General features: G+C 37.2%; 1 protein-coding gene across 1 annotated transcript in view; it reads right to left on the bottom strand.

The window, feature by feature from the left end:
- Positions 1–22,013, bottom strand: part of LOC117421140 (guanine nucleotide exchange factor subunit RIC1-like) — a 126,013-nt gene that overhangs the window by 12,264 nt on the left and 91,736 nt on the right. Inside the window, exons 6-19 of the mRNA XM_034035124.3 lie at positions 20,261–20,394; positions 18,599–18,690; positions 17,622–17,710; positions 13,584–13,728; positions 13,334–13,382; positions 12,691–12,843; positions 11,315–11,518; positions 9,393–9,431; positions 9,125–9,235; positions 8,229–8,318; positions 6,989–7,149; positions 5,709–5,847; positions 2,971–3,087; positions 863–1,597 (exon numbers count right to left, since the gene is read on the bottom strand). Coding sequence (XP_033891015.3) covers positions 863–1,597; positions 2,971–3,087; positions 5,709–5,847; positions 6,989–7,149; positions 8,229–8,318; positions 9,125–9,235; positions 9,393–9,431; positions 11,315–11,518; positions 12,691–12,843; positions 13,334–13,382; positions 13,584–13,728; positions 17,622–17,710; positions 18,599–18,690; positions 20,261–20,394 — 2,258 coding nt within the window. The remainder of the gene's footprint in view (positions 1–862; positions 1,598–2,970; positions 3,088–5,708; positions 5,848–6,988; positions 7,150–8,228; positions 8,319–9,124; positions 9,236–9,392; positions 9,432–11,314; positions 11,519–12,690; positions 12,844–13,333; positions 13,383–13,583; positions 13,729–17,621; positions 17,711–18,598; positions 18,691–20,260; positions 20,395–22,013) is intronic.

Raw genomic sequence — 22,013 nt, 5'->3', positions numbered from 1 at the left:
CTTGTACATAGTGCGCAACTCAGAATTTTCACCTTAGTTTTTTGTGTTGTCACATTTGGGTAAAATGCCAGTGCTTAAAGGACGACTTTAAATTTGCATACTATTTACATATTTTATTATTATTATTTGTTGTTTATTTAGCAGACGCCTTTATCCAAGGCGACTTACACAGACTAGGGTGTGTGAACTATGCATCAGCTGCAGAGTCACTTACAATTACGTCTCACCCGAAAGATGGAGCACAAGGAGGTTAAGTGACTTGCTCAGGGTCACACAATGAGTCAGTGGCTGAGGTGGGATTTGAACCAGGGACCTCCTGGTTACAAGCCCTTTTCTTTAACCACTGGATCACATAGCCTCCTATATTTTATATGTCTCTTACCCCCTGATATGTGATCTGAAATCATCTTTCAGTACTATTTCGGTACTCATGGACATTTGCCACATTTAATAAAGTGACCAGAAGATTTCAGTCTCTGAGCAAGCCTGAGAAAGGTGGAATTTCAGTAAGGAGGCCAGTTTAAAATAACCACCAGAAATTTAAATTCACTGTTTAACATTATGTTCTTAGTGACTAAGTATGGAAATGTAATAAACACCACAGGAGTTTGTAACACAACAATTTAGTTTGGTTTAGTTTGGACACACAAGAACAACCTCCCCAAAAACAAAAACACGGTAAATTATTTATTTAAAGTACTTAAATCAAGATTAAATCAGTGGGGAAAACTTCTGGATACTTACCAAACACCCAAATTACATACCATAAAATGCAGGTACTGTACAGTAGGTTACAGATATATGTCGTTAATCACAAATTCCAGGGAATTACAATTGAGTGAGCGTGTGCATGTCTGGTTACCTGTAAGATAATTAGATAGGAAGCAGCTGTTTCTAGATCCTGTGCCATGAGGCACTCCTCAAACAGGTCCTTAGGGTTGCCAACGGCAGCAAACAGATAGTTCCAGAGGGCATACTCTGTCTTCCGGGCGCAGTGCACGATGGTCTGGAGGAAGAGGGGGAACTCGGTGATGAACTTGGCCACGGTGGGAAGCAGAGGGTCGGGAATGGGTTCCCGTGAGGTAGCTTCCTCTTCCAGCACCACGTGGACCATCAGCTCCAGCACGTGAGGGAAGTAGGGCAGGCCGGCACAGGACTGGGCCAACAGCAGGGCCTGCTCCCCTAGGTTGCGCACCAGCAGCTGCCGCAGGATGTGGTGGAGGTAGATTTGGGAGGTGCGCTCCACTGTGCAGAAGGGGAAAAGCGCCTCCAGGGGCTCGCCAGCCCCAGCCACCCCCGCCCAGGGCAGCCCGTCATACAGCACAGTCTCGTTGGTGGCCCCCAGCACCAGGGCATCCTCGAACAGCACCGCCAGTGGGTAGATGTTGATGTGGAAGGGCAGCATGATGCGTCGTGACAGGAAGGAGTGTGGCTTGCGGTTGTCCCTGGGGAAGAGTGGCAGCCACACCTTCATGCCCGCCTCCCCACAGGCCAGCCACAGCGCCTCCAGAAGGTGGCGCTTATTTTTGTTGGCCCGGCAGGTCGTCCACACATTCTCCACGCACTGGGCCAGGACCACAGGGGCACAGAATGGAAGCTGAAAGCAGATCAAAAATGTTTTAAGTGGTTTAACCACTTCAGCTCCAGGGCGTACGCATGTACACCAAATGAAAGTGCACTTGCAGTACCATGCCGTGCCTGCGTACATCAAGGTTTGCCATCTATTCTATTTTTTTTTTTTTTTTTTAAATCTGATCTCTTTGTATACTGTCAGGAGGTGAGTGGTGTGGGTGGCAGAGTGAATGTCCAGACTGTCTTATAATTTCCCAAATAGTCCGTTTTTAATTAATAATCATTGTACTGTGTTATTATTTTGTGAAACATTTTTGTTTGGCATTGAAAACCCGCCATTTTACCCCCATACCATTGAGGGTATAGGGGTAAAACGGCGGGTTTTCAGTCCCAAACAAAAAGGTTTCACAAAATAATAACACAGTACAGTAATCCACAAGTGCACGGGAAAGTGCTCCAGTTGTAGTACAGTGGTGCTCTGTTGTGCTGTGCTATGCTCTGCAGTGCTAGTCATGCTCTGGGGTCTGTGCTGGCTCCGTGGCTGCAGCTCCCGACTCGCTAGTCATCTGCTACACAAATAAACAAACAAAAACACAGCGCTCCGGCTGCGTCCCCTTTGTATTGAGATTTGCAGCTCAGATTCCTTCTCTCTCTGTCATAATGCCTTAAGGCAGTGTTAGTAATGTGATATGTGTTTTGAAGCCGAGAAGAAGAGATCGAATCATTTCATTTTATTTTACAAAAAAAAAAAAAAAAAAAGTATTTATTGTGTGCGTAACTTTGTATATAAAACGTTTTTACTGTGTGTGTGTGTGTGTATATATATATATATATATATATATATATATTATATATATATATATATATATATATATGAGAGAGAGAGATAGAGTATGTTTTTGTTGTTCATACAAAAATAAAATGTAAAAAAAAAGATATTTGTGTCTATTTTGCTTTATTGAATATGACCATCTAGTACACAGGAGCCTAAAGGGTTAATAAAAATGTTATAAATGTATTTACTTTTTTCCAAATATTATTATTTTATACCAATTACAATAATTTAAAAATCTGGTACGTGGTGTGCACATTCAATTTTTGCATCTGAAGAGGTTAAGAAAGATTCTATTAAAAAAAGTATTATATACTGGCTCATAATACAGAACTGGAATTAAAAGGCTTCAGTGATCAGATTAAACTGCAGGAGGCATTTGTAGTAATCTCATTAAATCTAAAAGCCAAGTTACCTCAGTCACTATAAAACAAATTGAGTTAAAGTATTATTAATTCCTTGTGGTAATTGAAATGTCTGTTCAAGGCTTGCAAGACATTTCCCATGTAAGTCTTTGCTAGTGCTTGAGTGTTGATAAAAGCTTTACAATATGCAGTTCTTCCTACCAGCTTCTTTTGATTGGCTGTGGTCTCTTTCTCCCGGACCTGAGGACCAGAGCGATCCCTCTGCATCATGATCAGCTGCCCTGCCAGGTTCAACATAATGCTCTCTGCAGCACAGGCCTACAAGACAAGACAGATTAAACTGAGCTTAGCACAAAAACAAAAATGCCAAGCAAATGTTATGAAGTGTTATGAATTACAGGCTAAAATGTATTATCTAAATACGCTGTTGTAACTAACTAGCTTTGTCAGATGGTATATGAGTTGCATAGATACCCTCAGGAGATATGAAAGCTGTATCTAATGGAAACAAAACTTCATTACATTCCCACTCCTTTTAATAAGGCAATATAACAATGCAATATTTTATAACATAAACTTATACACTAACATGTAACAGCTTTAATGAACAAGAAGTGTGATCAACTACTGTTCAGTGTGGTTCATCCACAGTTACAGACAAACTCCACGATCAGTACTGTACAAATATTTCACACAAGAGCTTTGTTGGTTACAAGTAGGGGTTTTAATCAATTAAATATTAATCGATTAATCATGCCTGTGGGTGTTGATCGATTCAAAAATATTTGATTGATTAATGTAGTCTACCCATGTGCTTTAGCAAAAAGCAGTGCGTGAGAAAGAAATCTAGAAAGATGGCGGACAGTACTTCAAAAGACGATGGCAAACGGGTTACAGGGAGTTACCCAACATAACTCAGAACAGTGTTTTTCAGATGTTATTAGAGGGGCGCCAAGACCTGACTGGAAAACACATTTTTCTGACTGCCTGGTGATTGTAAAAGCTCCACAGTAAATGGCAGACTCAGTGGGTCTCCAGGATGATTGACTATCAACTATCCAGGCAGGGATCACGTTTAATCTGACCAGCCCTCAGATCTTGTGTTGTTTCAGACCTATTGTAGCTCAGCGCCTCTATCACCAAGCCCTCCTTCATTTGAAAGTGTAGCCGCGGCGGGTTTAAATATCAGATACATTTTGTTCATAAATAAAATAAAATAAAAATCTAGATTTAGATACTGCTTCAGTTTATAAATGGGGGCATCTTAGCTTTTAGTTTAATTTACATGATTTAATAAAATCTTTAATAAAGTTATAATAAAAAATAAGCAGGACAAACATTACAATTACAATTCGTAATTGCATTAACATTATTTAAAGACTAGTCGCAGGTATACTGTAATAACAACACTGTAATAATAATAGTAAGATCGGTTTCATTTACTGGGTTTTGCTGTGAAACAATTAAATGGGCTTTTAAATCCTCCATGTCCTTACTTTCTCAAGTGGAATGAAGAAGAAAAAAAAGAGAGCGCAACATTTAAGTGACTAGTTTTTTGTATTGGTGTTAATACAATTACGAACAGTGATTGTAATAAGGTGTATCCATCTTAAATATATTATCATTTTATTTTAATGTTTATTAGAATGGGGGTAGGGAGAAAAAAAAAGATCTCTGAAGGGGGGTGCAGCAGAAAAAGTCTGGGAACCACAGGCTCAGAAGGAAGGAAAAAAAGACAACTTGCAAGAGTTGCTCTTCGGGGCTTTCCTTTCACTGCAGTATTACGAATTTATCTTATCATCTGAGTCACAAGTAAGTTGATTTTTCTTTTTAACAATGTATTCTATTAGTTTCAATCTGTACCATAGCAGTACATTTACAGCTTTAGCCTAAGTCTAAGTCTTAACTAACAATAACTAAAATATTGTTAGTTAAGACTTAACTAAAATAAAATAAAATAGCACTCAATTAAATAAATTACCTGTTAGTTGAAGTTTATACAAAAAAAAACAGCCCAACATATCCAACACAGTATTGGTTGTAGTGCCGTTGCTAATTTACAGTAACGCATGGCACAGTATTTTATGTATTCTATTAAAAGACTTACTTCGGCTAACTTCAGATTACATGCAAGTAAAAATGTTCATTTATTGTCAAATTATTAAATTAAAGTTGCCTGTAAAACGTTAGGTGTCATTAATAAATGCTTGAAAAAAATAGCATTAATACCAAGTGTTACTTTTCTTTGTATTTTACTACAATTGCATATTATAGCAAATGGGTGTGATCAATCGATTAAAAGAAAATGCCAAGATTAAAACCCCTAGTTACAAGTAAATATTAGCGGTTAGCATACAAATACAAATGTGCCTTGAAAATAAAGCAACCACATTTGTATCCTTCTGTACTTCCACCTTTAACCTATTGAGAGAACTATGAACCTTAATGACTTTTAAACCTTGTATTTGCTGATAGGCAAAGAAATTATCATAATTTTCATCAGGCCGACATTGAAGAGCCTTTAGCCTTTCTGCTATGACAGAGAAGTTGCCCCCGGTAGTAAGAAAACTAGTGAAGATACAGGCTTCTTTCCCCAGCAGTAGTTATTATTATGAGTTATTATTAATAAAAGACACAGAAGTTGTGAAACTACACTACATCAGTGTTAAAGAAGTAATAGTGTCCCTTATCATTTTCTTGTTTTTACAAACTTTGTTTAAGCTTCACTTGTGTAAATCCATTTTTACCTGCTGCCTCACTATAACTTCAGTACCTGTGCAGCAGGGCTACCTGGGGTTAGGTGGTAAGGGGAAATTATAGGTACAACAATGGACTTGTGAGAATTTTGTATGCCAATAGGAGGTGTGACTTGTTTTTGTTGTTGAATGTAATTTTTAAGTTATTTGCTTTCTGTGCGATATACAGCTGTGTAGACATACCTGCTGTGGTGCTTTCAGGGTGATGCCAGTCTCTGTTCTCACGGAGGTCAGTGTCACTGACACCACAAGGGCAGGGTGGGGGATGTATCGAGACATGGACACCTCTTGGAGAAGCTCAATACTGGCACTTGGGTTTGTACTGAGAGAAAAAACAAGATGTACTGTACATAACATATTTAAAAAATGAATCCAGTGCCTTCAAAATTAAAACATCTTGGAGACTGGAGCCTTTTTATTCAGACAACCACCAGGAAAGGTGATCCGCACAACGCCTCAATTGCTGGCCTGAGAAGGATCAATCTCTGTAGGATCCATATGCATCCAATTTCTGAGCAACTACCAGTTCCACTTGGAATTGTGGTTTTATGATACACAGGTAAAATTACTTTAGGCAGACGCTAAGCCAAGAGAGGCTGAACTCAATACACAGCCCCTTTCAAAAGCCAACCAAAATCAAATATTACAGATTACCAATATTTAAGCCTATAAACCAAGCTGAGCTCTAGCAAATAAAAACATGCAGTATAATTAAATCAGGACTGAACCACAATTCATTATTACTAATGTTTTATTTACCCAGTTAAACCCAGTCCAGGCTAAGGATTGTTGCACTTTACATACAGGTTAGGACGAGGGATATGTTGTATTTGTGAGGGCACAGGCAGTCCCACACATGAACGGATATTATTATGTGATATTTCAAGCCACCTTCATTCACATACATATTACATATAGGTTAGAATTATGAGATATCCCCCAGTTAACAATAACTAAGTTCTCCATCCTGAATAATCTCACTTTTTTTTTTTTTTTTTTAATTAAGACAACAGAAACCATTTCTGATAAGTATGCCTGAAACTATGTGTTTGACTGTTAATTAAATGCTTCGAGCTTGACTTTCATATCTTGTCTAGTCAAGAAAAAAGTACACAAAAAAGAAACACTAGGGATATGCTGCATTTGTGACAGCACAGGCTGTCCATCACATGAAGGAATATTATTCTGTAGTCCTGCAAGTCACCTTTATTCACGAAGGGATATATAGCAACTATGACAGATTTTGAGGGCTGAAGGTGCAATCACTGAATAGTCATGTATTTTTCCAGAACTATTTAAATACCTTATTGAATCAGTGTAGCCATAGCCAGCCAATGTGGCCTACACCCAATGAAAGTGTCATGGCAGGTGTTTTTTGCCCAACTTCGGCATTGTTAATATTGTCCTCTAAAGTCAGTCTAAGGAACAGTATTTCTTGTATAAAGGTTTGGTAAAGCACTCACCTGCCCTGCTTCCTCTCAATACTGTAAAGGCAAATGGAGCAGTCTGCTCTAAATAATATCACCATGTCCCGGAAAACGTTTATTAGCAACGTCTCTGAATACAATTTAGTGATGTTGGCAAAGGCGTTGTCGAGATTGGAGGACCTCAGGTAGAGTCTTAGCTGAGAATAAAAGACAAACAAGCTGGTTAGAAAACTATAGAAGGAAACACACTGCTATGTGTGTTCAGCCTTATAATGATGGAATGGAAATATGGAGCAAATGGGAGCCATGTCGATAACACCTTATAACCAGTTCTGTGGTATAAAAGTCTGCCTTATAACAAAGATTGATTTCTAACAAAAAGCAAGTATAGTACTGAGTATGAAAGAAAACGAACCAAAAACAACTGTATTTATTCTACGAAAATCATCGAATCCTACACATTCTAAGTAAATAAGGAAATATATTTAATTCGTTCCACTCTACTGCATTTAACCACCCAGCTGCTTATCCCGTGATTTCCACTGGAGTGCATGCAAGTCCAAATTTGTCACTCCGATGAGAATAGCGTGCAGGCGCTTATATGTGCATCTGCAAAGTTTAACACGTCTTTAAAACTGTCCATAGCTAAGAATGTCTGCAAAAATAATCTGAAAAAAAAAAAAAATTATATATATATATCTATCTATATATATATATATATATATATATATATATATATATATATATATATATACATACATAGCATTTTTAACATACAAATTGCCAAAATAAATGGGCAGCTGAGTGGTTAATTATCTGTGGATAGCTGTTTTGAAGGCAAAGGGTGGTCACACCAAATATGGATTTGATTTAGATTTTTCTTCTGTTCACTCACTTTGCATTTAGTTAATTGATAAATATAATCTACTAACATGTCTATTTTTGAAAGCATTCTTACTTTACAGCATTTTTTCACACCTGCCTAAAACTTTTGCACAGTACTGTACATTACTTAAATAGTTGTAGCAACACGTGGGGATGTGCTACACTATATTTTTTAATAACCCCGCTACTTACTCTGTAAGCAAACCAGTATGTTCCTGGTACTATTTGCGGCAATAAAATAAACCTATTTCGTCTATTACACTGATATTTAAAACAGGAAACACCTAAAAACATAATTGTTAACAACAATTATTTTTTTTAAATATATTAAACAATATTAGCAATGTATTTCTCGTCTCAATTGTAAAGTGTGATTTTCTTTTTCACCTACCTCTTCTTGTTGGTCTATCAAATTGTAACAGGCAATTACAATGAAGTCATTCCACCACACTAAGCCACCAGTCACCACCATATTCTGTTCCTAGAAATGCAGGAAACAAAACACCCTTTACAAGACTGAAAGTTGGTAACTGAGCTATTCCAACATCACATCCTTAAAGACTACAGTTTAATGGTCAGCCTCCCAAAAACGGTAGTAATTTATTGATGACCAACTACAGTAGTGTTTTTTCTATATTTTGCATGGTTTTAAGAAAAAGCCTTGGAATAATAGAAGGCGTAAAAACAAGACTGTATCTTCATTTTGACTCTGGTGAAGTCCATTTAACCTGCTGCTATCACAGTGAAGATTCACTCCCAGTGCAGGTGTGAGGATCACACCGAAGACTTGAAAACTCACTTTGCTGCACGTAGGCCTTTAGGTGGTGTCAGGTGGGTATCCTAATATATGCTATATAGGGAGCTAATCTACTGTGCTGTGGAAGGAAAATGGGCTTCACTCAATTAAAGTGAAAATGATCTAATACTGAGCAAAAAAGCGATTATGCAAGAACAATGTTCCAAAGCTTTGCTGAAACAGTTAACCCCGTTTTTCTGTTCATGTACCATTATTTCTAAAATTCACTTAATCTATGTAAAATTGATGACTACAGACAAGTGGCCACTTCTTTGAGGTCTGGTAAGATGTTGTTAGGTACCAATAAAACACAGTGAAAATAGTGTTACTTAACCTTCTTGGCAATTGTTAATACTGACACACCAGAGACCTGCTTTATAACTGCACAGAATATTCAAGGGACATGAATTAGTACAATGTGTCCTTTTATATTGGTTGTCAAACAAATATATGCTGTTTGCAAACAATGTGTAAATACGACATTTTCAAACCTGGGTGATATTTCCAAACAGTTTCCATTTCCTTGTAAGGAAGGAATAGTGTGCAAAGCCAAATCTGCCAGCTACCGCAACACACTGCCCCAGTGTGTCTATGGCTGCAAACTGCAAAAGTATAAAATACACAGTCAAAACAGATTTATTAAACGTGTGGACATCTACATTTTTTGCAATGCACAAGTTTTCAACATGACAGTAATTTAAAAACGTACTTCTTGACGTGCTAGAATTGAAATACACACTGACTAAATACATAACTCACCCTTATTGGCCAATTGCTCTCCAGATATGTGCTCTGAATCTAGGTACAAAAAAGGTGAAGTCTTTAAAATCACATTAACCGTACATTTCCATTCAGTTTGCTAGTTTCAACTCAGTGAAAAGTCAGTGTTGTACTTATTATTCCCCAGCGACAGAGACCTGCTCTATTGAAATTCCACTTATCCAATTACTAAATACCTCTCAAACATACAGACACATACATATACACATACATTGAGGTTATGGGATTGACCGAAGATCTGCATTTTATAAATATGACATCACAGTTCTGGAACTAGCTTAAAACCTAATGATAATATGTAGCTATACTGTGAATGGAACTTCTATATATTGGGACTTGTATATATTGATAGCATAAAAGCATGATCCAATCTTAAAACTACTATTATCCTATACACAGAATGGGCGAGGTATACTGCAGCTTACATGTGTGTCATGGCTCCACATCTACATGAATAATAACCCGTTTTTCTTGCAACTATCTGTAGTTGATTTTTGTTTGAGAAAAAAAACAAACTAAAATCGTAAATCTCATATTGTGATTGTGTTTATAACAAGTGTAGTTTTTGCTTAATTAATTCATTGATAATATAGTAAAACACAGTTTACACGTATTTTACAAGGGATGTGCGTTATATTCTAATAATTACAGTAATATATCCTATTACGGTATGACACAAAACTTTATTGTATGAGGTTTTACTTTAAGTTTTGTATAGTGCAGTTAGTAGGGTTTGCCTCACTCTTTTGGGCTTGTTTTATCAATGTCATTGTAGCTAATCAGTATTGACACAATCCAAACAATTTTAACATTTATTTGTAGCTAGCATATTTCCTTTTGCTAAAGCAATTGCATTGCTACAGTACAGTATGTAATAAGTAATAGTTTATAGAACAAAGACTTTGCAGATATTTAATATTGTTGAATTCAACAGGAATTCTGGATCTAAAATCCAGATGTCAGCAGTGGTTCATTTTAACCTGTCAAAACCCCAGCCCCTCACAGACAATTTCCGCCTGGGGGGCTGTGCCCTTAAATAAATCACAATATCTTCCAAAGTATAGACAGCACAGGCATAGTTCAGGGCTTGAATTCAAGGTAACCCTTTGGGCATCAAGACTAAAACCTCAGGTGTGATAAAAGTCTTACTCAGTACCACACTGGAAGGAGATATCCAGAAAAAATACATAAAAAAACAACAAACGCTTTTCATTTTTCTATGTTCTATAGTCATTTTTTCAACTTGGAAGGGATCAAATTCTACAGGAGTTTTTACAAAGCTAAGCCCAAGGGTCCCCAAACCGCTCCAAAAATAAACATTGTGTAAATCTATGTCAATTGATACACTAAGTTCTAAAAGGGATGTTATCTTCTGGCACCTCACATGCTAGCCATTGCCACATGCATTTGCCTTTGAAAGGCTTTTTTTTTTTTTCCCCTTATCTCATTCAAGAGGTGGGCGTGTTTGTTTGCACATCGATTACTCTGTGATGGATTGGGTTACAAACAAAGTAAAGGTATGAATGGAAAGCTTGTGACCTCCCCTACAACGTGATCAGGGTGACTTTACCGTCATCAAGGTTGTAAGACCAGAGCAGCAAAACGCAAGCTAGTCGATTGCTTTTGTTTTGAATGCAAGGGGGTACTAGACACATTGCGAATGGGATATCTCAGCGGTGAAATGACGGATTCGAAAAATTCCTTCGCTGTTTGACGGTAGGAAAACAACGATTTTGATATCGAGTCAGCTTTTTTTCTCTTTTGCTTTTGTAATAATATTAAAAATGAGTTATGAAATATAATATTTACGTGCAGTTCCGTGTTCCGCCCGCGGGACTAGAGGGCGTAAGAGGTTAAACCTCAAATTTGTAGATTAAACACATATATGATGAATGGATTACCTGTACAACATGCCAATGTCTGTGTCCTAATAAAGTGCTTAAACCCTGAGATATTGAAATGGTGTTGGGGAGGGTATTCCTTTCCTTGGAAGCCTGGTGGTCAGAGTTGGCAGAGGATGTTGTAGTACTCTGGGCCTGGGCTGTGTCCCCGCACGTCAGGTACAAGCGATCCTCCCCCTGCAGCAGAACCTGCTCTTGGTTACTCTATGAGGAAAAGGCCATAGCAACATTTTAGTATGATGCAGTGGAACAGGCTTGCTTCAGAGAAATGTATTGTTTTAAAACTCTTGTTGGGACTTTGCAGTGCAGCACTGGCCATTTACAGTATCTAAGTGAAATATCCAAGGTGACTTACACAGACTAGGGAGTGTGACCTATGCATTAGCTGCAGAATCACTTACAACAACGTCTCACCCAAAAGACGGAGCACAAGGAGGTTAAGTGACTTGCTCAGGGTCACACAGTGAGTCAGTGAGCGAGCTGGGATTTGAAAAGGGGGCCCCTCATTACAAGCCCAAGTAGACAAATTGCCAGGGCATGTTAAGGCCAGGATAGAAAACTCCTTATGGTGCCTGAGGACACAGTGCCTGTCTGAAGCCAGTGACACATTTCATGAGCACTAAATTCACAGACTATTTTTTTTTAATGATTTATATTCATTAAGGGAGACATTTCTCGTGTTTACTTAGTTGATAATTTGAGTGCCAGCTTCTTACAGGTCTTCAAAAGAGTCTGCAGAGAAAACTGCTGATGACTCTGCAGTTATATAACTTTCAGCATCTGCTGTTACAGTACAGGGAGACCACAGGTCATAAATAAACCATGTAGTGGTTTATGTCAATGACACCACAGTAGGAAATTCATATTTAATGAATGTCTATACAAGTTGTGTTTTTCATTATACATTTGTCATAGGACCCGTAGGATTCTAGACCAATTCCAAAAGTAAACAGAGGAATACATTTGTTATGATATCTGTGATACTTCATGTTTAAGATACCACTCTAGATAAGATGGTACAATTGACTTTCTGTACTTATATGGTCTGACTTAAGGTAAGACAGTCCTACAGCACAGGAAGTCATTAACTATAGAAACAGGACATGGCAGTTTAGTCCTTTAATATACAGTGCTGTATTTAAAAACAAAAACCAGGCACAGAATGATGATATCCAGGACAAGAAAAGAGGAAAATGTTACATGTTCCTGGTGCTAATAACAGGACATAAATACATTTGAAAGCAAATTCTTTCATTCTTCATCCTAAATCCTAAAATGAGAAACTGAGAGGTTTGCCAATACATTTCTGGGCCAGGCAGTTCATGGATGGGTTGCACATCATTTGGAAGGCCTGCCTACTTAAATTGACCACCTACCATACAAGGATTCGCTGTTAAGGCGCTCTTGATGAACTGGAATTGCAGGATGTCAGACTGCTGCGTGGTAGCCTTGTTCTCCGACTCGCTTTCCAGAGGCTGGGAAACATCGCTGCTGATAACCCACAGGTGATAACCTTCCGCACCCCAGCTCTGGAGGAAAACAGGGGGCGGAACAACTGCTAAATAGCTGACAATGTACACACGGTTTACAATTTGCAGGAGCAAGCTGATTGTGTTTCATGCAAACGGATCAAGGTTTGCCCAACTTTTTTTTCTTTTTCTTTTAAATAAATCCAGACAAAATCAATTAAAAGTGTCAGGACAATTTGTAGTTTGTGCTTAGAGCAGTGGGACTGGTTATACAGGTCAGGAATAAGGTAGTTCGAAAACTGTTGGGAACTTAAAATACTACCTGCCCCATACTGTGCTTGACTGTCAACCAGTGCTATAGTCCTTCACCTTTACTAACATTACATTTGAAATAAGAAGCAAAGTGCAAGACTAAATACACTTTTATTGGAGTTGAGATTGAGAAGGTAATACTGGGAAAACAATAACTAATGTTCTAAAAGCAGCTTCATACAGTCCACATAGAAACACAAATATGTAACAAGAAAATCAGAGTGATATGCTGATTTACCATAGAGCTTATCTTAATAGGGTCTTTCTTTGTGCCATCAGATCGATAGCTGTAAAACAGAAAGAGAAAATACAACTCAATGCGAAACAGTTGTCAACGTGTATTACAAATTCAGAATTTGGATTATGGTACCCGAGTATGAACGGCAGTTACAGTATTTAACAACTCGGGGGACTATGTGCCATGTATAATTTTAATTGAAGACAGAAAGTTACACATTTGAAGCCAGGAAGTACTTTAATCTACTCACGCAAAGTCCTCTCCCAGCGTACAGATGAGGTGAGCACCGAACACACTCCACAAGGACAGGCCTCCACATTCCCAAGTCACCATGGTCACACTGCAGTCAGGTGACCACCGGATCAACTTCACAGCTCCTGTTTTATTCCAAGTGTCTTAAAAAAAGGTGAGGGAAAAGGTGAGGGCAATACTTAGTACACTTATTTTCTTGTACTTTTCTCTAGGATGGCATACAATGCATGTTGTTTTTTTTTTTGTTCACCTTACCTTATATGTTACGGATACCATATTGTTGACCAAATTTGACCCCAAAAGGGTCATGCTTCTACTTTATATATATATATATATATATATATATATATATATATATATATATATATATACACACACACACACACACACACACACACACATACAAGTCGAATATTATTCGCACAACATTGTTGTTTTTGTGCTGTTTTCAATACTACTTAGTTGACATTATTGAACAACCCTCTGATGGTCAAATAGTGCATCTCTGTCAATACATTATTCCTTTGCTTATCATCCTCCACATATGTATATGTATTGTTGTACTGGATTAATAATAATTATTTCACCACTAAAAACATATACAGAGGCCTAGAAAAGATAACTCCCCACAACATGGGAGATCTGTCAACTGGTAATGCCCATATCAATTGTTTTTTAATTTGGCTAATTGCTTTTACAAATGATAGCAAGGATTTAGCATATTGCTCATTCTTCACTAAAGTGTGTTACACCCTAAAATGTACCAAACAATATTTTTTTTTCTTTTTATTTGGAGGTTCCAGAGGTTCAGTAGGTTTCATTTTTGATTGTTTAAAATCGTATAATTATACTAGATGTTCAGGCTTTATGATAATAGACGTGATGATAGTGAGGCTTGACTAAACGCTTATCAAAAGAAAGTCTTGATTGTTGGAAAGTAAATGTGCCAATTACAGGATGTCTTTAATTGGCACATTTGTATAATGTGTCAAGATCAGCTAATAGCTTTCAGCTTTACAAAGCCCTGGGGAGGACTTAAGCCAATAGGGAGTGAGAAGAGGCGGGACTAAGGGAACAGGAGGCAAGCAGGAAGAGGAAAAATAAAGGGGGGAGAACATAAGAAAGTTTACAAACGAGAGGAGGCCATTCGGCCCATCTTGCTCGTTTGGTTGTTAGTAGCCTATTGATTCCGGAATCTCATCAAGCAGCTTCTTGAAGGATCCCAGTGTGTCAGCTTCAACAACAGGAGAGTTGGTTCCAGACTCACAATTCTTGGTGTAAAAAAGTGCTGTTCTGAATGCCCCTTTATCTAAATCTCCATTTGTGACCCCTGGTCCTTGTTTCTTTTTTCAGGTCGAAAAAGTCCCTTGGATCGACATTGTCTGAAAAGTTTCAATGCACTGCACGCATACAGTTTAGTTTAGTTGAGTGAAAACGAAACACTTCTAGTTCTAAAGGCTGCTTGAGTAGGATAGCTGGCACAGAAATAGTACATTTGTTCATATTTCCAATTTTATTTCTGTATGTGCATGGGTCCCCTTCTGGTGTCGGGGCCCTGGGCTTGCCCACGTTGCCCTGGTTGCCCTGGTGCTGACGCCGGCCCTGGCTATTATTTTACTATTTGCATAGTTGCTGTGACATGATAGATCTTATAAACTAAGCACTTTTACTGACAAGTTCCCCATGTTGCCCCCCCCCCAGCCCCCTCCAAATGACGCCCCTGCATGGAACCCCTCCAAATTGGATCCACCACTTATTTTGAGTGATATTCCCAGGATAACCAATGACAGAGGGTTGATGCAATCCACAGTGATTCCCCAGTGCTGTAAATATTTTTTAAAAACCCACCTGTGGCTTATCTAGCAAGGAATACGTTGATCAAAACTACTTCTTATGTCTGGTTTCACAGACCACAAATCATCATTAATCTTGGACTAACATGTTATTTTAAGTAAATTAATCCAAGACAAGTGCTAATCGAGGTCTATGAAACCAGCCATATGTGTTGAATGAGAGACAATATGTTGCATAATCTACTGTTATTTACAAATATTATTATTAATTTCTTAGTAGATGCCCTTATCCAGGGCATCTTACAATTGTTACAAGATATCACATTATTTTTTACATACAATTACATTATTTTTTACATACAATTATCCATTTATACAGTTGGGTTTTTACTGGAGCAATCTAGGTAAAGTACCATGCTCAAGGGTACAGCAGCAGTGTCCCCCACCTGGGACTGAACCCACGACCCTCCGCTCAAGAGTCCAGAGCCCTAACCACTACTCCACACTGCTGCCCAATACAAACAGTTCACCCCCGGGTTGTGTTATGTTCTGATTCCCTTTCATCAGAAAGACATTTGCTGGCCTATGAGCACCATAAAAATTGGTCTCTCAGTATTGGAGCAGTTAACCTCAGGGAAACACATACAGCCACCAGTTTCCACTGGTTCTATCGTCAGATAACATCTTACAAATAACAGTAAATAACAGTAATAATTGTTACCGTCCTTCTCGTACTTCAGTTTATTAAAACGTGAGATGCATTTATTTGTTATACAGACTGACGTCATAGCACATTCATAAATACTGACGCATGCTTTTAAAAGGGAGAGACAGCATTTATGTGTTACAGATGCCCCTGGCACCTAAAGACCTCTTACACACTGGACGTGATGCGACAGCGAATGTGTTGTATGACACAAAATATATATATATATATATATATATATATATATATATATATATATATATATATATATATTGATACAAGCCGTTTACACTGCCTGTGATGCGATGGGCGACACTGAAGCGTTGCGAAAAAATAGGGATTGGTGTCTATTTTTGCGATTTAGATTTTTGTTGCGCGGCAGCTAGGGAACTGACAGATGAAGAACAGCTTCCCTTGCGTGCCTTCAGTAAACAATGGCGGAAGAAAAGATCATTCTTGCAGTATCAAAATACCCAGAGCTGTACAATAAAGGATACAAAAATTATAAAGACACGATAATGAGGAAAGCCATTTAGCAGTCCATTTCCAGGGAACCAGATATATCTGGTGTGTACGATGAGTTTACTTTTACTGAAATAAGTATTCTCAAAAGCTGTTATGTATTCTACATTTTTATTAGCTGTATAACAGGATTATTATACGTGTGATTTTTTTCCAGCTATACAATCAGAGGAGAGTTGCCTATCACATCGCGCGCATCTGTCGCCACTGGTGTGAAAGGTAGTGTCGCAGCAAAAGTACCATTTTATTGCAGGACAAATCGCATCGCGTCCTGTGTGTGGAGACTTTAATCTCCAAAAAACAGATTTCTGTAGCAATTACGGCCATTTTAATCGCTGTCTGGAGCTCTGTAATGTTATTGATAATCAGTCCCAATATTACAGGAGTACTGAGTGTAAAACATCATAAAAGTAAGAAATTTGAATTATATTATTGTAGCATTACTTCCTTCATCTTGACTTGAACTTCAAGGAATTTTTTTTTTCTTTTCTTAATGCCAACTAATGTTAATTCACTCTTCATTTTCAAGTTGTTTTTAGGAATTTTAAAATCCAATTCAATTGTACATTCATCTAACTCCCAATAGGGGGCGATAATATACTACCAATATCAATACACTGTTGTAATCAGCGCACAAACCATACCAATGTGAAACACATTGCATTTTCAATAATGAACTTCCACAAACTTTTAGAATAATTTCACGTCTCCATTTATTTTCTCAACTTTGTAAATCTCACATTTAAACTTCTTCAGCACAGAAACAATGTGCACATTGGTTCATAAAGCTGCAGAGCCCCACAACTATGGTTACTTTTACATTTAAACATTACTGTGCACACACCTTTGTTGCCATGGAAATAAATTGTTTATGTTCCTCAAATGCTCCTTAATAAGAAATCCCTACAGAGTTGATCTTTTCAAAATGTACTTTTCATATGAAAACCTTTTTTTTTTTTTTTTTTTTACATTTTACTGTAGTTTGTGAGATAAGTTTAAAATCCTTAAGACTTACCAGGATAGTGCTTTGCTGTTAATTCTAACTTGTGGGAAAGCTGCATTGATCCTGTTGCTGCATCTATTGTGTAAACTAAAACAGAGCCGCTGGAAAAAAAGATATTAAGAGTTTTTTTTTTTTTTATTACATACAATGATCAAAATCAAAGGTTTAACAGTAAAACATACAAGAAGATGTTGTATCATATGCTCTACTAACAGATGCTTGATAACAGATGCCTGGCCTGATGACATAAATCTTTTGTTAGAGCCGAGGGGCCATTTTAGAAAAAAGCAGCTTCTCTTTACACAGCTACAATGCACACAATCAAGAAAGTCAATGAAACCTTTTGTTTCTTAGAACCTGGCAACTAAGAATTGAAAAAAGCATTTACATTAACCCTGTTAGTCTGGAATTATTTTTGTTGAAAGTAAGTTATATAATTAAAAAAGGAACTCCTTTATTGAGTATACATGAGAGCATAAAAAAATAAGACTGTATTTTTTTTAATATATTTATAGTCAACCTCATACTAGGACCTAGGAGTCCTGTGAGGTTCCAACAGCATATGTTAACGTACGGCAGTAAGATAAGGCAGAACCTTGAGGTCCTGTCAAGGTTCTGCCTTATCTTACGGTTTATTAAAAAGCATTTCTTTTTTTTTTTTTACATATATATCTTATTGTTTTGCTTTTATTATTATTATTATTATTATTATTAGGACCTTGTTTTTTACTTTCCACTACCTGCGTCACAGGTAATAAAACCCCGTCTGATGCAACATATTTTCCTGTTGGCTGCATAGAATGCCATTGTCTTAGGTTATGAGGACCTATTGCCTGTAAAACTGGCTTCACCAGTAAATATGAAAATAAACAGGGGAAAAACAAAAACAGCACCAAAACAATAGTGGACTTGTAAAAAATGTTATGATTCTGAATGTCTTGGTTGTTTAGGATAACACCTCCAATCTCTATGCCACAAACACAAATTACCTTGCACATCCAAACGCCATTAATCGGTACTTGTTGTTTACAGCTACACAGGTGCCGTCTAGCACATCCTGTGCCCACACACCTCGCAGTTGCTAAAAATAAAATAAAAAATAAATTAAAAAAAAGAAGCCAAACATATCAAAAAAGGAACTTAAAAAAAAGTTTCTTCAGATTATATTATATTGCAATGTACATCACATTGTAAACATAATTATAATATGAAAGCTGTTTTGTCACGCCTTTGGCAAACTTTGTGTTTAACACCTGTTCATCATTTCAATTTCTTTCTAATTATTTCCCCAGGACAGCTGAAAAGAGATTCAATATGCATTACTAATGGGGTTCTGGATTATAACTGAATAATACATAGAATATTGTATAAGTTGTATGATACAAGCTGATATGCACTCCAGGAGAGGTCAGAAGGGAAACCCACGAGTGGATTTGCCTCGAGGGGTCTTAATGGCTGCTCTGACTTTGAGTAGGGTGACAATTGGCTTGTAGCTTACATAGCACCCTATACTATATTTTTTATAATATATATATATATGTATATAGTCAAATAAGAATAATTAAACAGTATAGCTCATTTTAATCTGCCGTCATTTCCATCTGAGAAAAACTATCTGATACAGACATTTTAGATGGCTTTATCACATCGGTATTTGTTTACAGGGCACAGTGAGGCTGTAGCTGAACCTGGATATGAACCCAGGATCAATTCTGGCCAATGAACTGGAATATATATTTTTGTTTATTACTTTTACACCATTTTAGGGGGTAGAATTAAGAAAAGCCCTGGTGACCCCTTGCTTGTATTCAAGCATATTGTACATGTATAGCACTCTTAATGCATTTAGGGTACTTTATTAGCAGCTTGTTCTTGATGCAGGTACATCTTTATTGAAAGTTATTGCCATGAATCACTTTGCATTGTGCTAAACCCATAAGAGAGACGCAGTGCTTATGTGGACCAAGACAAGCAGAACACACAACAATACTGAGGAGCAAAACCATAACAGATGTTTTTTTTTTTTTTTTTTTAAACGGAAGGAGACATACAAACTGGTGCTGTTTTGTGTAAACACTGAATACACCTGTTGAACCCAGGACTTGTGAGTTTAATTTTTCTCCCTTGTAAGACTTTCCAATTGACAGTAGATTCCTTAGGTCTCTGGGACTCAATAGGCAACCAGTAGGCTCTGTGAGTGGGTCCACAGCTAACCCATAATAATTCATTATTTAAAGATACATATTAAAAAACAGCGTAATAAAATTCAAATGACTTCAAGTCAAAACATAATGCTGTAAATTGCTGCAGTTCATGAATTCAACTGATCATAACAGTGGCAGATGCAAATACTGCCATCATTTAAATAATTCAAATAGGAACCTTCCAGGGTTTTTTCATATTTTTACAGACAGAAATAAACTGAACAGACTGACATGCACTTTTTGGGTATTTGATTTTCAGAGTCTTGGGTCCTTTATTTTCATTATTTAAACATAATCAGATCTGCTACTGTTTAAATGAATTGAATATACCGCAATATGTCCGACATGCATATGTTTAAGCAATTCCTAAGTTGCCCATTGATAAAAAGAGTTTTGCTGCTCTAGATGGTGCACATTGAACAATTACTTGTGGTAAAACTGTCTTACCTCTGCAGAAAATCTGCTTGATATTGGAGTAATAAAGCCCACGCGTCCATCATCAAAGACTACAGCAAAGCCATCCAGGGTTACACAGTACTCCATGTCTCTAATGTGCACACCTTCAAAATCCTGCGAAGACCCTGATAATCACAGAAAACAAAAAACACAGGTCTCAACATCTAAATGGTGAAAGTGTGAACTTCAGAACACAGCCTCTATCTGTACACAGCACTGTGCTGGAGTTCTGATTAAGCTTTCAAATAGAACAGTGCATTAAACATGATGGCATTTGTTAAATCTTCATAGGAATTTGATTATTGTTTTATTTATTTATTTATTTTTGACAACGCTGAATCTGTGAATCCATTGTTAAATGTCTGTGATGTCGCCCTCTTAACTTATTCATTTTTCAATTAAAACTGGATTTGTCAAAGAGCACACAGAAAAATGTGGATTCGTCAAAATAAACCAGTAACTAAAACCACAGCCGACAATGAAACATTTTTTTCATTTCTGATACCAATATGTTTTAATTGCCAAGAGGAGGTGGAATAACAATGGTATTTGTCAATGGCGTTTTGGATTAATATCAGTTGACTTAGAAATGCTTTAAGTGGGATAAACAACTCAAAGTGGTGAATCTATCAGTACTCAAAAAAGATTAGGTCTCACAGATTCAGCATTTACCTTTGTTTATCCCTTAGTCATCAGTAATCTATATTAGGGGTACCCAGAAGCATCAGGATCTACTGTATGATACAGGGAAGCTGTGAATGACTTGATGTAAAGAAACACAAAGCTTTAACAATTATTTTTTTCTTCTTCTAGCATTTGGAATTATGTTCAACTGTTAAAAAAATAATAATAATCATGTAATGGATATTAAAATCAAGCTACATCTAAGAGAAGGTGGCCGGCCCCAAGAACTATGTATTTCAAGCTCTGATTTCAGCCTTGCAGGACTAGAATGCACATTTTCAAGCCCCCTGCTAATTCAGTACAGGGGTGTGATGATGCAGTGTCCTTCATGTTACAGTATAATAAGACAAACAGTTGGCTCAGTATCCAGCTATGAGCGCTGGTGTTAGAGCATTTTTACCAAGGCTAGCTAAAATGATAATAAAAAACAATAAACAAATTAAAAGAAAGGGATACTTAGACATCATGTATCCTCTATTTATTTTACAAAGCGATGTGAGCTAATTTTCTACAAGAGAAGTCCTATTTTTTAGTGAGGTATGGGCAAGATGCAGCAGATTACATAACTGATAAAAACAGTAAAACATAGAATAGAAAATGATGAAACTCATTTCAGAAAGATACAAATAGTCTTTTCACACTTGTCATTTTGTCGAGCTGAGCAGAGCCGGAACTGTGAAACTCTGTCCTCGCAAGATATCTGGTACTGCCTCAGTGTTGAGCAAGGCTGGGGTTAACTCGTACTGTCCGAAATGATAAAGTCTACCAAAAGATTTCACAGGAATTGAGAAATATTGGACTAAACCGCAGCAGGAAACAGTGTTGTGAAAAAAGTAAATAAACAAAACAAGATTACAAAAAAACTAAAAGATCATAACAATAAAAGCGGGTCAGACCGCAAAACAAAAATAAAAATTATATATATATTATGATTTAAGACGCAGTTCTTGGTCACAGACCTGCAACGACTGGCGCTGATATGCTGAATTCGGTGACTTTTCTTCTGGAATCGATGTGCAGTCCCACACGGAATGAAGCTTTAAGCTTTAAGTATTTCTCT

This window comes from Acipenser ruthenus, chromosome 1 (assembly GCF_902713425.1).
Source record: "Acipenser ruthenus chromosome 1, fAciRut3.2 maternal haplotype, whole genome shotgun sequence".
NCBI lineage: Eukaryota > Metazoa > Chordata > Actinopteri > Acipenseriformes > Acipenseridae > Acipenser > Acipenser ruthenus.
The sequence above is the reverse complement of the archived record's forward strand: the minus strand, read 5'-3'. Positions and strand labels throughout refer to the sequence as shown.